At 44.1% G+C, this 17056-nt stretch overlaps 1 protein-coding gene across 1 annotated transcript; it reads right to left on the reverse strand.

Moving 5' to 3' along the window:
* Nucleotides 1-1468: 1468 nt before the first annotated feature.
* On the reverse strand, nucleotides 1469-16173 carry GABPB2 (GA binding protein transcription factor subunit beta 2). The gene is made up of 9 exons (XM_030187807.1): nucleotides 15983-16173; nucleotides 11290-11397; nucleotides 9860-10027; nucleotides 8807-9001; nucleotides 6474-6630; nucleotides 6114-6212; nucleotides 5326-5511; nucleotides 3993-4105; nucleotides 1469-3644 (listed from the first exon to the last, which is right to left on the reverse strand). Exons 2-9 carry the CDS (start codon nucleotides 11395-11397, stop codon nucleotides 3357-3359), a joined length of 1314 nt encoding a protein of 437 aa, XP_030043667.1. The 5' UTR covers nucleotides 15983-16173; the 3' UTR covers nucleotides 1469-3356.
* Between the last annotated feature and the right edge of the window lie 883 nt (nucleotides 16174-17056).

Consider the following 17056-nt stretch of genomic DNA (forward strand, 5'->3'; position numbering starts at 1 on the left):
CATCGAAAAAGGTTTTCAAGGGTGATGAAGCACAGGAACTGGTGAACTTGGAAGATGTACTGAGCCAAATTGACAAGTTAAAGAGTAATAAATCACCTGAACCGGATGGCATACACCCCAGAATACTGAAATCAAACAGGAAATTGCTAATCTGTTGTTAATGATCTGTAACCTGTCGTTAAAATCATCCGTAGTACCTGAAGATTGGAGGGTGGCCAATGTAACGCCAATTCTTAAAAAGGGTTCCAGGGATGATCCAGGAAACTACAGACCGATAAGCCTGACTTCCGTGCTGGGGATAACAGTGGAAACTATTACAAAGAATAAAATTACAGAACACATACACAAACACGGCTTAATGGGACAGAGTCAGCACGGGTTCAGCCAAGGGAAGTCTTGCCTCACCAATTTGCTTCATTTCTTTGAAGGCGTAAATAAACATATGGATAAAGGTGAGCTGGTTGATGTAGTATATCTAGATTTTTAGACAGCTTTTGACAAAGTTCCTGAGAGACTCCTGAGAAAATTAAAAAGTCATGGGATACGAGGCAATGGGGCTCATTAGACTTACAAAGTTCCATAAGTTATTATGTCTTTGTAAGTCTAAGTGCTTTGAAATTATGCTTCAATGTCCTTCTGTGGATTAGGAATTGGTTACTGGACATAAAACAGAGGGTAAGGTTAAATGGCCATTTTTCTCAACGGAGGAGGGTGAACAGTGGAGTGCCGAAAGGGACCTGTACTGGGACTGGTGCTATTTAACAAATTTATAAATGATCTAGAAAAGAGAACGATGAGGTGATTAAATTTGCAGATGACACAAAACTATTTAAAGTTGTCAACATACATGTGGGTTGTGAAAAATTGCAGGAATATCTTAGAAAACTGGAAGACTGGGCATCCAAAAGGCAGATGAAATTTAATGTGGACAAAAGCAAAGTGATGGACATTGGGAAGAATAATCCAAATCGTAGTTATCTGATGCTAGGGTCCACCTTGGAGAGCAGCACCCAAGATCTAGGTGGTGTTGTAGACACTATGCAGTGTGCGGCGGTGGCCAAAAAAGCAAACAGGATGCAAAATAAGACCAAGAATACTATAATGCCTCTGTATTGCTCCACGTTGTAACCTCACCTTGAGAATGCGTTCAATTCTGGTCGCCGTATCTCAAAAAAGATATAGCGGAATTAGAAAAGGTTCAAAGAAGAGCGACCAAAATGATAAAGGGGATGGAACTCCTCTCATACGAGAAAAGGCTAAAGAGGTTAGGGCTCTTCAGTTTGGAAAAGAGATGGCTGAGGGGGGTATATAACTGAGGTCTATAAAATCCTGAGTGGCGTAGAACAGGTAAAAGTGAATCGATTTTTCACTCTTTCAGAAAGTACAAAGACCAGGAGACACACAATGAAATCACATGGAAATATTTTTAAAACAAATACGAGGAAATATTTTTTCACTCAGCAAATAGTTAAGCTCTGGGAATTGCTGCCAGAGGATGTGGTAACAGCTGTTAATATATCTGGGGTTAAAAAGGTTTGGAGGAAGGTTCATAGTCTGTTCTTGAAATGGACACGAGGAAAGCCACTGCTTGCCCTGGAATTGGTACCATGGAATGTTGCTACTAACTGGGTTTCTGCCAGGTACTTCTGACCTGGACTGGCCACTGTTGGAAGCAGGATACTGGGCTAGATAGACCATCGGTCTGACCAAGTACGGCAATTCTTATGTTATATAGTTTCAACAAATATTCTAAACCAATAAAGGCAGCAGAATAAATGTGAGGGGGGGAACTCGCCAGCCCAGGATTCTATCCATTCAGTCTTTTCTCTCAGGGTCATGATGCACAATGCCACCAGTACAGTCTGGGGCAAAACAAAAGGCATGAGGAAATGTTGGGCATCTCCAAGCCTTGAAAGCTGGACCGCAGCATATACCACTCTCCATAAGCTTCACTTTTTATACACATTCTTGAAGCATTAAGGGTGAAAGACCATCAGGAGCAATAGATGACCCTTTATGGCTATCACTTAACAAAACAAGACGCATCTATTTTTCACTATGGTCACAAAATAGTTCCTCCATCACTTCTCTCCCTAATCATGGTAGTAACAAAGCTCTCAAGATGAAAAGTCAGGCCTAGCAATTCATAAAGCTTTCAAGTTTGCCCATAGTATAGCAAGAAAAATGTTGTGACCCTATTCAAAAATCTGGCTTCTACCATGGCCTCTTTTATGTAGCATTATAGCTGTGGCTGGTATTTCAGAAGTGAGTAGAAAATCCCCTAGAAAGCCGGGAAAAGTGCTAAAACACTCCGCCCTCCACCGCCACATGTGAACCAAAAGGAAAGGTTTCACACACATGAAATGCATCCAGCTGTTAAATTCAAAACCTCTTATCATCAGTCCATCTACTCATAATGATCTTCCTGCACTGGAAGGTAGGAGTCTGTGGATGCAGAAATCTGCAGAGATGATCAAACCAACCTAAACTCCAGCTCCACCCCACTAGCCAAAAATAATTAAAAAAATCTGTAAACATCAGAAGGTGAGTTAATATCCAAAACATAATTTAACAAACACTTTGCTTTCCTTATACTAAATTCAGAGAATTTACATTAATAAAAGATGGTAAAAACCATTTCAGTGCATCCTTTAAAATGTATATGTAGGTAATATAAATGGACTGCTTTCAAAATAGTAACATTTAGAAATGAGCAACAACCTCTTCCCTGAAGGTTAAAAATAAGAGAGTTCTTTAGCAGATTTCAAGACAGCTCCGACGTGACTGAGATGTGAACACTGAGACTCGGGCTCTGCTTCCTTCCTACAGAACCATCATTCCCCTGATGCATTTGAAATAGACAGACTGGAAATGTCACAAACTTTGAAACAGAAAGCTCTCCCTTCTGTTTTGTTGAAAACAAAGGTGAATTCTCAAGGTTGCCTTCAAAAGCAACTATTTGCTGTCACTTCCACGTGTGGTCCCGAAATACACTGGGAAGACTCCAACCTGAAACAGGCAATTGCATAAAATTTGTATTTCAGTACAACAATAAGTTCAGGGGGCGATTGAGTGCAATTATTCATCTTTGGCAAAAATACTTCTCCTGTCCCCCAGCACAGACAAAAAAAGCTCAGGCAGTGCTTAGACTGTTTTTAGACAAACATATTAGCATAATTTAGCTTTAAGGAAAAACAAGGACGTCCAATGATCAGAAGGCTGTACAGCCTGCAACAGATTCCTCCAATCTTTGGCCCATGCAAACTCCTTTCCACCGCATCCAATGAGCCTTCACCGGGGGTGGGGCTCAGCCCACGTACAAGCCAACGATGCAGCGCCACTCCCGACCCCGACCATTATGTTGTCACAGTTTCCATTGGAAGATGCTGCTCTACAGTTTCCACCTCTGTGGTGGAAGAGCTGTCCAACTCCTCCGAGGTAATGATGATGGTGTTCACCTCACTGACCTCTTCTACCACTGTAATTTCATCACCGTTGGTCTGGTGCCTGGCCATAGCCTCCAGCTTTAGCCGGTACTGCTCCGCTTCCCGTTCTTTCTTCAGTAGTTGCTGGCGGTATTCTTGGGCCCTGCAGTTGGCCTCACGTAACTGCTGCTGCAAGAGCTGTCTCTCGTTGCTGTTGTCCTGTGACAACAAAAGAACACAAGAACATTAAGTATTGCTGGCTCAGGCCAGTTGTCCGTTGAGGCCAGCACCGTGTCTGGGACAGACAGCAGTCTGAAAAATCACTGCAAACAGCAGTGATAATTGATAAACGCCAACCACATATCAGCTTCCCTTGAGAAGGAAAGAAAAAGATCACATACCCAAGGAAGACTATGCAGATATCAATGACAGAAGGCAATGCAAGAGTGTTTTTTCCTCTTTCTAGAGCAGGAAATATACTCCCACTGCCTGCCCGATTCAAATGAAGAAGTATTTCTTAAAATTGAGTACACTGCAGAGATTAGATCTACTAACGGCACTTCTAACCTTGCTCTGCTCCTCATCTCCCAGGTCTTGTTCAACTCTTTGCCTCTTAGCTGGGGGCAAGTCTTCTTCCAAGACAGTCTCTTCAGTAATCTCGCCTGCAGGTATAGTTAGCACTGCAGCACAAGGCAAAAGAAATCATCAGTTGCAGCACATGGAGAGAACCAGTGGCCAAAAAAATGTCCTTTAATGAATGACACCAATGTTTTATTGTCTTGATCTTATTAAACATTATTATAGAAACCCAACTATTGAAAACTGTCTCCTCTTATATTTCGACTCTGTGGTCAGCATTCTCTTAATCATGAGCCACAGTGTTTATTAAAGATATAGCTGAATTTTCTGTGCCAACTGCTATCTGGATAGTGACGTTGAAAATCCAGGTATAGCGACCCTAGTGCCATTACACGGGTATTGGCGATATCCGGCTAACTTAGGACAGCCTTTTGGCTGATAACCAGATAAAATCCTGCTCCACCTAAGCCCCGCTCCCATAACGCCCTGGGAATACCGAGACAGTGTCGAGGCGATCAGTCCAGATTTTCAGCAGCATAACCCGGATAATGCCACTATGGTCCCAGTAGTAGAGGCTCCTACCCAGCTAAGTCCTGCTGAGCATTGGGCCCATGTTCAACCCAACCGTTTCCTGCCTAATGGTTAGTGCAGTGACCCAAGAACTAGGTTCAAGTGTCTTAACCCTCCATTGCCCAGGTACAGTTTTGATTATAACCACAGAAAGGCAGTATATCAAGACTCATCCCTTTCCTCCAACTTAAACAGAATCGGTCTCTAGTGGACTGGGCTTTCATTTGCAACTACCCAGAGGGTTCCCCTTGCCGCTGCCCCCCGCCCTTTTTTTTTTTTATAAAAGCTCATCTAGGCCAGCCACTGCAGAGCCTAATATGCATGCATGAGTCTGGTCACTAGGTGTCAGTATTATTCAATGACTAGGACTCCCACAACCTCAGGAGCAGAGAACTCCACGTTTCTTCAGTGTTGACTTGCTCAGGGAGCAGAGGACTAGAGCCAGGAATCAAACCTGGTCCCTCTGCATGGGCACCGCCATCAGACCTACAGGTGTACAAAAGTGCATGTTTTCACAGAAACGGACCAGAACCTTTTCTAAAAATACTCAATGGTACCATTGGTTCATCAGCATTAAAATCTGGAAGTGTATTAAATGGTGCAAACGAGAACCATAAGTACATCAACAACAACTACGGAGACATGCTTTAGTGAGAGAGAAATGTATTTCGTTTAAAAAATGTATATCCCCCCTATCATTAAATGGCTTCTGGCTACACTGTCCGGTTTGCAAGCATGAGCACCGTCTTACCTTGCTGACCATCTTGCATGGTCACTATAAAAGGATGTGCAATGCTACCGGCTGGAATAGCTCCCTGCAGACTGCCCAGCTGCAAGCCATCCGTCACTATGGTGATAACTCGTTGGCCACCTCCTCCACCCATTTGTTGTATTGCTTTATCGACAGAATCAGCCTCTAGCACGTCTTCCGTGTTACCTGCAGAAATCACAAAACAAGGTTGGCACACCGCTGCTCTTGTGCTGAGCATTTACTTGATGATAAAATGCAAGTTATGCCTCCACCACTGTTTCTTTGCTTCCAACGGCAAACAGCACAGGAGTCAAGAAAGAGAACGTAAGCGAGAGAAGCCGGTTATAAAGGAGATATGGGAAATCTGCTCCAACACTAGGAATCAGTAGCTACCATGTGGTTTTACTGACAATTCTGAAGAAAAGAAACAGCAGGGAATCTCTTCTTTAAAGAAGAAATGACTTACGATATAAGGGGCAAGGAGGTTGATGCGTCGCTGATGTGTACTTTTCAAAGGCATGATATGCCGCTCAACCAAGATGTGGCAAATATTAAGCTTGGAGTGGAGGAGTGGCCTAGTGGTTAGGGTGGTGGACTTTGGTCCTGGGGAACTGAGGAACTGAGTTTGATTCTCACTTCAGGTACAGGCAGCTCCTTGTGACTCTGGGCAAGTCACTTAACCCTCCATTGCCCCATGTAAGCCGCATTGAGCCTGCCATGAGTGGGAAAGCGCGGGGTACAAATGTAACAAAAATAAAAATAAATAAAATTTGTGTTCCTTTGCCTACCTGTAACCCTGTTGGAATTTGAAAGTGGTGCAGATGCTTCGGCTAACGCTGCAAGTGTGGCAAGCACTGAGGTGGTTGAGTTGGCCACATGTGATTCACCTGTTGAAGGAAAAGCTCTTGGTCAGTGTATTCTCAATAAGACTGGACCCTTATGAGCAACAAGAAATTAATCTACTCCTTGGGATCCTGCTGGGTACTAGCGACCTGGATTTGCCAGCATGCTGGACTTCATGGATCTTTGCGCTAACCCAACACGACACATCCAATGTTCTTATCTTCAGATGACAACATGGACAAGTTACAGGAGCTGTGACAAGTGCTGTTACCTCAAAAGTAAAACAGTCCAAGGGGAAGCCCTACCTGAGGTAGTTTTGGTACTGGCTGATGACACAAGACTGGCAAGGTTGACCAGCTCCCCCGATGCAAAAATATACTGTGGTGCAGCAGTCACTGAAATGGTGTTTGTAGTGAGATCTGACCTCTCAGGGTTTGTGTTCACCTGGTTCTGCATGGCCTCCTGAAAAGGATCAAGGAAGATTAGACTCTTCCAATAATCATACCTGGGTTCACAAAGTACGTTTTTCTCATCTTTCCAACCGCAAACAAACACACTAAGAAATGACCTTTGCACTACCCCCTCCCAGTCTCAGAAAGTATCAACCTCAAGTGCAAAGCCTCAGCTCTGCTACCAGAGGCACACAAGTGTCACCAACTAAAGCGCTTTAACCTTTTCATGGCAGAAATCAATTCCATCCCTTTGCCAGGAAAAGGAGCCCATTTGATCACGATCAATTCAGTTAGGTACACTTCAAATGGTGGAGGTGATGATATTAGGTCTTACCTGCTAATTTTCTTTCCTTTAGTTCCTCTAGACTAGTTCAGACAAGTGGGTTATACACTCCAATCAGCAGATGGAAACTGAAAAACACTAACCTCAAAGTGAACCTATAAGCACTCTGTGCAATCCCCTGCCAGACAATTTCGATAACAATTCTAGATGAGTAGCCCAGAAAGTCTTTCTATGTATTAAACAGGGACACCACAAACAAAATATCACTGAACTACTGATCCTCTCCATATAACTGTCTCTTTTGTGTACATTTTAATTTTTTTAACCATTACTACTGCCCCAGCTACTTCTCTACTGGAACAGAACTCCCCATCTGCTGCTGAAACCTTGAGTTTTGAACTGGTCTGGAGGAACTAAAGGAAAGAAAACTAGCAAGCAACACTTTACTTCCTCTTCCTTAGCATTCCTCCGGACCGTTCAGATGAGTGGGAAGTACCATGGCAATAAAATTCACAAGGGAGGAGCCGCTAAGCCCACAGACAACATTTGTCATTCATAGCATCCAGTCTCGCCTGGACATCCAAATGATAATGCTTTGCAAAGGAACGTAATGAAGCCAAACTGGGTGGTAACAGTCCACACTCCACCCAGAAAGTCACCTGCCCCTAGCGGAGTGTGCTTTCAGCACTGCTGGAACTTGGCACCCAGAGGAAATACGCCGATGCAATGACTTCCTTCAACCATCTCGCAACAAAAACCTTGGATGTCAGTTATTCAAAGTTGTTAAATCGCAAGAGGACTGTGAAAAATTACAAGAGGACCTTACAAGACTGGGCATCCGAATGGCAGATGGGGTTTAATGTGAGTTCTGCCATTTGTCGGCTCAAGTGCTGAACCCCATGGCTCCCTCTGCCTGCTGTAAACCTTGTGCCCCATAAACTTCAATGCTATACCGGCGTGGTCTCCAGCTGCGCCATCACTCCCGATGCAATGTTAGGCACTGCATCGTATCCCACTCCTCTGCCCCGCTGAGGTCCTCTGCTGAGGAGCAGCAGTAACTAGGCAAAACCCGGGTGTCTGAATTTCACTCCCACACATTGAGAAGGTCTATTTTGCACTGTCTCCCCCCCCCCCCTTTTTTTTTTAATAACTCACACTGACTCTATAGGTTTCTCCTCCAGAAGCAGGAAGGGGAAGCTGAAGCATAACACACACCTCCAGTATCACAAAGACTGCAACTGTGGTCGGGGGGGGGGGGGGGGGGGACCCGGCTTCCCTAGGTAAAATACCCCCCAGACTAGGACCTGGGAGCCTGTACTTAGTGCAGCTGCTACTTGACAAGAATTTATTTTAAATATCCAGGAAGACTTATGCTGAGAGCCAAGAGGACAAGGTGAAATAAAACTCAGAGCCACCTCCAAATTCCCTAACCTATGGCCTTCATCACACAAGCTTGGGTGCCTACCATCTGCTGAAGACAGAAAATACTGGCTGTCAATGGGCTGAACAGAGTACTTATAGGTTCACGTTCAGGTTACTGTTTCTCAGTCTCCATCTGCTGGTAAGAGTGCACAACCCACTTGTCTGAACTTGTCTGGAAGAAGGCTAAGGAATTGACTTAGTCAAAATAGTAAGAAAAGTTAGTATATGACTTTAGAAAACAAGAAATCCTGGCTCCTTAAAACACACAAAAAGTCCTGGATGTGGTCTAATTGATACCATACCACAGCTTAATTTGATCACAAGTGCACTTGAAAACAAACCAATAGTGCAGACGTGTTATTTACATGTTGGATGCTATCGTGGCTCCAGATAACAAACGGACTGAACCTGCCACCCTCCAGATGTGTTCCCGTGTTCTGAAAAGTGCTAAAATCCAAACTTTCTCTATCACTTCACCCACCTGGATTAAGACCAAGAGTTCACCATTATTTTTGTCCAGGGCTATGTCAAAGGCCGTCTTATCGAACTTGCTGAAGGCGTGAACATCGGCACCATATTTAAGCAGCATGTCCACCACGTTCCGGTGGTCATGCTCCGTCGCCCAATGTAAGGCTGTCATCTTTAGCATGTCCCTGGCATTGACGTCAGCCCCATTCTGTCAGGGAAAACAAAGGAATCTATTTAGCTTGTAACCAACTTTTAAGTCATTTACAGATGTGCTACTTCCCTCCAAGAAAGACAGCGCTCCACTGGCAAGACTGACAGAGAACTTTGCAATTTTAGGAAGCAATTGAAAGTTTTATTAATCCAAGCTTTCAATGCTTAAAACAGACATACTAACGGTGAAAGAGAAGCTTTATGTTATCACTGAAAGAACATCTATGCTATTTTTTTTTTTATTATGACTGTATTGTCTGATTTTTGTTCTTTGAATATTTTATATATGTAATCATATACCCTGCCTAGAACTGTGGATAGTTGCAGGTTAAGTATCTCTATATAATAATTGGTCAATCTGTCTCCCTGGATGGCTGGGTTCGTAACCGTATGCTAATCAGCTTACGTCAGCTCGCCTCAAGTGTTCCTTTCCCTCTCAGTGTCTCGCCCTTGCAGAAAGACAGAATGACATCAGAGGAGGGCGGGACACAGAGGGAAGGCTGGAGGCGACGCGAGCCGAGCCTGCCGCCGCTGTGACCTGAGGTATGGATGGGATGGGAGGGCAGAGGAGGGGAGGGGAGAGAGACAAGAAAACGCTTAGACTATAGCCTTCCCAGGGCCCCTTTCATTTGTTCCGAAACGGGCGTTTTTGCTTAAGTAAATACATAGATAAATAAATATACAGTGAAAGACCGGTATCCACGTGTTACTCGGTCACCCAGCTACTGGCTGCTTAAAGTGTGGAAATGAAAAGGAAAGATCAACACAGACTAACTTGGCTTCTCATGCCAGCAGGTTATCGTTAGCTATCTGCTGCCCAAACATCCTGCTTGTTCAAAGCTCACATCTTAATTACCCTAACCAGCAGCTCTACAATGTGTGCATGTCCGTCGGCTGCTGCCATGTGCAAAGGTGTTCGGTCCACTTTGGTCCGGGCGTCCCTGCTGACACCTGCTCGGAGCAGCACTTCCGCTGTAGAATAGTGACCGTACTGAGCCGCCAGGTGAAGGGGTGATGTTCCCAGCTGTAAAACATCAAAAGCAGGAGGCAAAACAGGAAAATGGGTGTGTAATGCAGAGTCACAGTAGAACTTCTGAGGCAGCCATTCATAAGCTGCTTATGGTGAAACTTTACCAAAGACACAATGCAAAATATCCATCCAAAGAGAAAACAGCATTTCCACTGTAATATGATGGTGGTTTTAACTGCTGATCTCTCATCATTTTCTGGAGCCAGCCCTACTGAGTGGAATACATTGGATGCAACGGTCTGCTGTTATTTCAGCACTAGAGGCAATGTTAAAATGTTATGTGCTAAGTCAAGCCTAAAAATTGTCATGAATTGCTTTCTGGTATGTTTGAGTTCAGTCCCTTGTTTGTTGACTGTACTTTTAGCTGTGCATTGTTCATTTGTTCCCCAGCTTGGATAAAGGTGGGTTATAAATAATAAAAACAAACTCTCTCTAACTCCTTGCAAGGGTGCTCACAAGAAAAGAAGCTACACAACAGCCCCAGGACAGGGCCAGGAGGGGGGAAAAATGGGTTTAGACATATCAGTTCCATGAATTATACAGAAAATATAGGCCTCTTAAGTACGTAAGTGTTGCCATACCGGGACAGACCAAAGGTCCATCGAGCCCAGCATCCTGTGGCCAACCAGGTCACAAATACCTGGCAAGATCCCCAAAAAGTACAAAACATTTTATACTGATTATCCCAGAAATAGTGGATATTCCCCAAGTCCAATTTAATAATGGTCTATGGACTTTTCCTTCAGGAAGCCGTCCAAACCTTTTTAAAACTCTGCTAAGCTAACCGCCTTTACCACATTCTGTGGCAACGAATTCCAGCGTTTAATTACACGCTGAGTGAAGAAACTGGGTTTGTTTTAGAAATAGACTGCGCAACTGACCAACTATGTTTTAGAGAGACTGCAATAACGACAGATTGTTCATCCGTAATGGAGACGTACCACGATATTCTGTAATTACTAAAAGCTATTTCTTGTATACCTCCACTACTCATGATAATTGTAAGCCACATTGAGCCTGCAAAGAGGTGGGAAAATGTGGGATACAAATGCAACAAATAAATAAATAAATAAAATATGCCTTACCAACACTGCAAGGTCCCAGAGGTGTGCCCTGTACCTTACCCCATCACCCTAGCAGCAGTGAAATGACAGGTAGCTGACGAATTTCAAAACACAAACAAAATCTCTTGGAAACCAGGATACAACTGGACAATGCCTAAAGCAGGAAACCTGAACTGTGCCAACATGGCTTACCCAGTCGGTGGTGAAGGGAGCACCGCTGGCCATCAGCGTCCTCACTTCATCGTCCTCCCCTTTGCGAGCAGCTTCAAGCAACCTCTTTCCCAGGTCCACCAATGACATCTTCAAATGTAAATATATCACACAGACATGCAAGAAAAAAAAAAAAAGCAGGAAGTAGATAAGTTGCTATGTAGAATATAAAATGGCATTTTGCATGACTTCTGCAGCTACACAGCACCATCTCTCATGTCGGCCACCGTTCCCCCGAATAACACAAAAATAAAGTAATTCACAAATGATCATCTCCTTTTGATCCCAGCTGTAACAGACCTGACACAGGAGATTCGCGGGTAGGTGAGAGATCACAGGTTCACGGTCTAGCACAGTGGATTCAACCTGACGTTCGCTCATTATTCATAGATCTACACAGCACTACAGAAAGTTCTCACATTTAAAGGAAGCTTGGGTCACCCCAACCCCTTGATTTGAGTGCTTCTTTTACATTTATCTAGTTGTTCTCTAGGACCTAAAATTATCTGTGAATCTCACCCTTATGTAGACGTTAAAAGCGAGAGCTGAGGTATGCCACATTACATGTTTTCTAAACATAATAAAAGTGATGTGCAGAAGGAATAAAAGCTGAACCTGCAGGTCTTCTCATTCAGGAAAGTATTTACTAACAAAACTAACCAATGTTTCAATTTTTCCCTCCTACAAAGCTTCCATCACTGCAATGCATTTCAGTGGAAAATTAAGTTGTCTCCCACTTTGGAGCTTTCACATGTTGCCACGTATAACAGCATCCTGAAAACGTTTTCACTCTTTTGTTATGAATGCCCCAGAAGCAATGTAATACACAAAGTTCCCGCACCCAAATAATATCTTTACAAAATTTCTAACAGCCATAACAACAGTTAGACTGAGCGATGAAGCAGGTAGGGAAATGACCCAGCTATATAAACAAACAGAAAATCTGATTTTCCCCTTTGTTCTTGAAAAACTTGAGACTGTAAAAACATACAATGCAATAAAAACATAACAGCACAGCTGAAACATCTCAGCTTTGCAAGCACACACCAATCAAACTCAAGGACAACAGGATGGTGCAGCGAGGAGGGACTAGGGTGCTTTTAAGTGCAGGGACTGGGAATCTGGGTCTTGTTGGAAGTAGGTGGGAAAATGTGGGATACAAATGTAACAAATAAAATTATTCTGTTTCCCCAGGGTGCCCGTGTCACTTAAGCGCAGGAAAGAAACTTGAAGGATGGGATTTGCTCTCTGCTTCACACTGTTGGCCCTCCACAGTTTATGTACTGTACCTCCCCTCACAGTTCAGGCCTACTGGCATTCAAAGTGCGCTGTTCAAAAACTGATTAAATGTGACTAAAACACCGTTTGCAGGTTAACAAAGGTCTATCGCACAAGATGATGTAGCTGCCTGTGGGAATGTGTTCCAGGGTATCCCAACTCAATATTCTCTGGCAGCATACAACCAGAAGGGATGGGAGTAACTAGTGAGGTAATTAAATTTGCAGGTGACACAAAATTATTATTCAGGGTCGTCAAGTCGCAGGAGGAGTGTGAAAGATTACAGGAGGACCTCGTGAGACTGGGGAGACTGGGCGTGCAAGTGACAGATGAAGTTCAATGTTGACAAGTGCAAGGTGATGCATGTGGGTAAGAGGAACCCGAATTACAGCTATGTCATGCAAGGTTCCGCGTTAGGAGTTACGGACCTAGAAAGGGATCTGGGAGTCATCGTGGATAAGACGTTAAAAACTTCTGCTCAGTGTGCTGCGGCGGCTAAGAAAGCGCACAGAATGTTGAGTATTATTAGGAAAGGGATGGAAAACAAACACGAGGATGTTATAATGCCGTTGTATCGCTCCATGGTGTGACCGCACCTCGAGTATGGTGTCCAATTCTGGTCGCCACAACTCAAAAAAGATATAAAGGAATTAGAAAAGGTGCAGAGAAGAGCCACGAAAATTATAAAGGGAATGGAACGACTTCCCTATGAGGAAAGGCTGAGAAGGTTAGGGCTCTTCAGCTTGGAGAAAAGGCGGCTGAGGGGTGATATGATAGAAGTCTACAAGATAATGAGCGGAGTAGAGCGGATAGATGTGAAGCGTTTGTTTACACTTTCAAACAACAAAACCAGGGGACACAAGATGAAGCTAGAATATGGTGAATTTAAAACAAATAGGAGAAAGTTTTTCTTTATATAAGCACCGCCATACTGGGAAAAGACCAAGGGTCCATCAAGCCCAGCATCCTGTCTCCGACAGCGGCCAAGAACCCGGCAACCGCCCCCCCCCCCCCCTAAAAAAAAAATTAATAATGTTCAATGGACTTTTCCCTCAGGAATCTGTCCAAACCCCCTTTAAACTCCGTAAGGCCAGCTGCTGTCACTACATTCTCCGGCAACGAGTTCCAGAGTCTAACTACACGCCGAGTAAAGAAAATCTTTCTCCTATTTGTTTTAAATCTACCAATGCAGTGTGGGATTTCTAGTCCCCGATTCCTACCCACTGAAATGTGCAGAGCTGGTTGTCAGAAATCCAAGCCCGGTGTACCATTTCTCTCCTGCAAGCTGGGTCACTTGGCTGCTCCTCTAAGTAGAATGAGTGCGTCCCTGGACTGCTCTCTCTCTACCTGGCTGTCATTTCACTACAGCCTCATTACGGGGCACTTTTACTAAGGCCTAGGCACCTATGTGCATCAAATTGGTGCTTCTGCATACCCTGGGTGGTTATTCCATTTTTATTTATTTATTTATTTGTATCCCACATTTTCCCACCAATTTGCAGGCTCAATGTGGCTTACATTTGCCGTAATGGCGGTTGCCATTTCCGAGTAACAGACTTACAAATGGTATTGCGTTAAGGTGCAGACATACATGGTAAGATATATGGAACAGATCATGGTATATATATACCATGTGAATACATACATGGTAAAGCAGATTACATTTTGGTATTGCATGAAGGTTGCTGAGTAATAACTTGGATTGTAACATAGATTAAGTCATCGACTATAGTGAGACCCTATTCGATATAAGATTTAAGGTGGTAGTGCTTGATCATTAATAGTAAAGAGGTTATACAGTGATGCGGTAAGATTTTGGTTTCATATAGATCGTGTATAGTGTTATTATTTAGTATTTAAGATGGATGTTTATTTATTTATTTTATTGCATTTGTATCCCACTTCTTCCCACCTTTTTGCGGGCTCAGTGTGGCTTACAATACATTATGAATGATGGAAATACAATTTGTTAGAATTCGGTTATGGATTACATTGTGAAGAGTTGTACGAGACAAAATCAAATGTCGTTAAGGAATATAGCAAAGGAAAACATATGGTATACATTCTTCTGTGAGTAAAGGTATGAGTGTGGTGAGATTTTGGGGGTTGAGAATTCAGAAGTGGATGTATTGATGCATTACTGAACAGTGAGTGTGGACTTTATGTGTTTTGGTTCTTTCCGTAGATTTTAGCAAAAAGATGTGTCTTCAATCATTTGCGGAAGGTGGTTTGTTCGTAGATCGTTTTCAGGTTGCGCGGCAGTGTGTTCCAGAACTGCGTGCTCATGTAAGAAAAGGTTGACGCGTGCAGCGCCTTGTATTTCAGGCCCTTGCAGTTAGGGAAGTGGAGGTTGAGAAAAGCTCGGGATGATCTTTTAGCGTTTCTGGGTGGTAAGTCTATTAACTCAGCTTAGCTGAAATTGGGTGGCGGAGCAGGTGGGGGGAAGAGGGGGTGGTGGTTGGGAGGCGAGGATAGGGGAGGGCAGACTTATATGGTGTGTACCAGAGCCGGTGATGGGAGACGGGACTGGTGGTTGGGAGGCGGGAAATACTGCTGGACAGACTTATACGGTCTGTGCCCTGAAAAAGACAGGTACAAATTTAAGATATGAGTTTATCTTGGGCAGACTAGATGGACCATGCAGGTCTTTTTCTGCCATATCTTTCTGAAGTTGATTAGTAGGATCTTCTTCCAATGGAATATAGTATTCTGTATCAAAAATCTGTCGGTATACTTTGCCTACCGACATACATCATAGAAGTATACCGACAGATTTTTGATACAGGTCTTTTTCTGCCGTCATCTACTATGTTTACTATGTTACTATGACATGTAGGCTGGGGCTTCGCCGTGAATGGTTTTGTGGACTAATGCGCATACTTTAAAAGTAATGCGTTCCTTGAGTGGTATGCTATGCCTTCTTGAAAAGATCTGCTTTCAGTAGTTTTCGGATGCGCGTCCAAAACAGTTTTCTACCGCGTGGCGCTTACCCGGCGGCAATCGGTTTACGTGGGCTGACCATCACCGCCCGGTGGCGGTAAGGTGTCAGGCCGAAAATGGGCGCCCGCCGGTTTTCATTTTGCTGCACGTCCATTTTCGGTCACGCACGCTGAAAAAGGGCGCTGCGCGCGTCCAAAACACACGCCTACACCAGTGCGGGCCACTTTTCTGCGCGCCTTAGTAAAAGGGCCCCTAAATACACAGAGAAAACCTTATTGAGTTGGATTTCTGCATATCCACAGCAATCTTAAGAGAGTGAAAAGAAACAGCCCTAGGCAGAGGAGTCTGTGAGCCTATTATGTCCCCCCCCCCCCCCCAGCTCCAGGGCCCTGAGGAAGGAGCGAGGCCGGGAGAATTCCAGACCCCCTCCCCCCAACCCCCCCGGGCCCTCACTCACCGCCGCGGTCTCCCACGCTCCGGCCCCCGCCCGCACGGCGCCAGCTTCCTCTGCTTTTCCTCCGACAACACTAAACTGCTTCTAACTCGGGTTCCTTTTCCTCATTGGGCAATGGCTACCGTTTAACTTTTATTATTAGCCTTATCATTTTGTTTTTCACACACATATGGCAACAAGTTACAAAATGGCCGCCGACACGACCGTAACCGGAAGCAAAATGCCGAGTTTCCGCCTTCAGGCTGCGATACGCATGCGCACCACTTGGCCGGCCTTTCCCCTCGGCGCATGCGCCCCTCCCTCAGGCCGGCTCAAAAAGGGTGTCGCCGTGACGTCACAACTCTGAAGGCTGCCCTCCAAAGGAAGTTTTAATTCGCCCCAATGCTGCCGCCATCTTGGTACACTTTTTATCTTCTGTTAATCAAACCTCCTTTCCACTCTGATAGATGCCCATGCTGCTCCCCTTTCTCAGTCCTGCTTTTTCCTTTCTTCCACAAACCATTACATGTGCATGCGTCCCTCTCTCAGTCCTGCTCAAAAAGGGTTTGGACAGGAGTCGGTGTGACCTCACAAATCTGAAGCCTGCCCACCAAAGGAAGTTTAAATTCGCCCCACTGCTGCCGCCATCTTGGTACACCTTTTATCTTCTGTTAATCAAACCTCCTCCTTGGTCCTTCCTGCTTTCCACTCTGAAAGATGCCCATGCAACCCTTTCTTCCACAAACCATTACATGTGCATGCATGCACCCCTCTCTCAGTCCTGCTTTCTCCTCCTTCGGTAATAAATAGAAGTAAATCAAAACATAGAAAAGAAAATAAGATGATACCTTTTTTATTGCACTAACTTAATACATCTTTTGACTAGCTTTCAAGGTGATCCTTTATCTTCAGATCAGAAATAAGCAAATTTTAACAAATAAATATAGCAATATGTAAGTGAAACACAAAGGCATTCTAATGACAGTCTCACAGGAAAAGGGAGAGGTAGGTTAGTTGAGAAACAGGGAGAGCTGGATGGATGAGAGACAAAGCAGTAAAATTTTATGGTTTATAGAAAGCCCAGATCTGGTTGGTATC

This window comes from Microcaecilia unicolor, chromosome 14, assembly GCF_901765095.1.
Source record: "Microcaecilia unicolor chromosome 14, aMicUni1.1, whole genome shotgun sequence".
Taxonomy (NCBI): domain Eukaryota; kingdom Metazoa; phylum Chordata; class Amphibia; order Gymnophiona; family Siphonopidae; genus Microcaecilia; species Microcaecilia unicolor.

Coding starts and splice junctions, on each gene's coding strand:
- GABPB2 (XM_030187807.1), bottom strand. CDS start 11,397: ATGTCATTGGTGGACCTGGGAAAGAGGTTGCTTGAAGCTGCTCGCAAA. Junction 6,631..8,806: donor AACTCTTGGTCTTAATCCAG/GTGGGTGAAGTG, acceptor GATCCTTTTCAG/GAGGCCATGCAGAACCAGGT. Junction 4,106..5,325: donor CATGCAAGATGGTCAGCAAG/GTAAGACGGTGC, acceptor CTTGTGCTGCAG/TGCTAACTATACCTGCAGGC.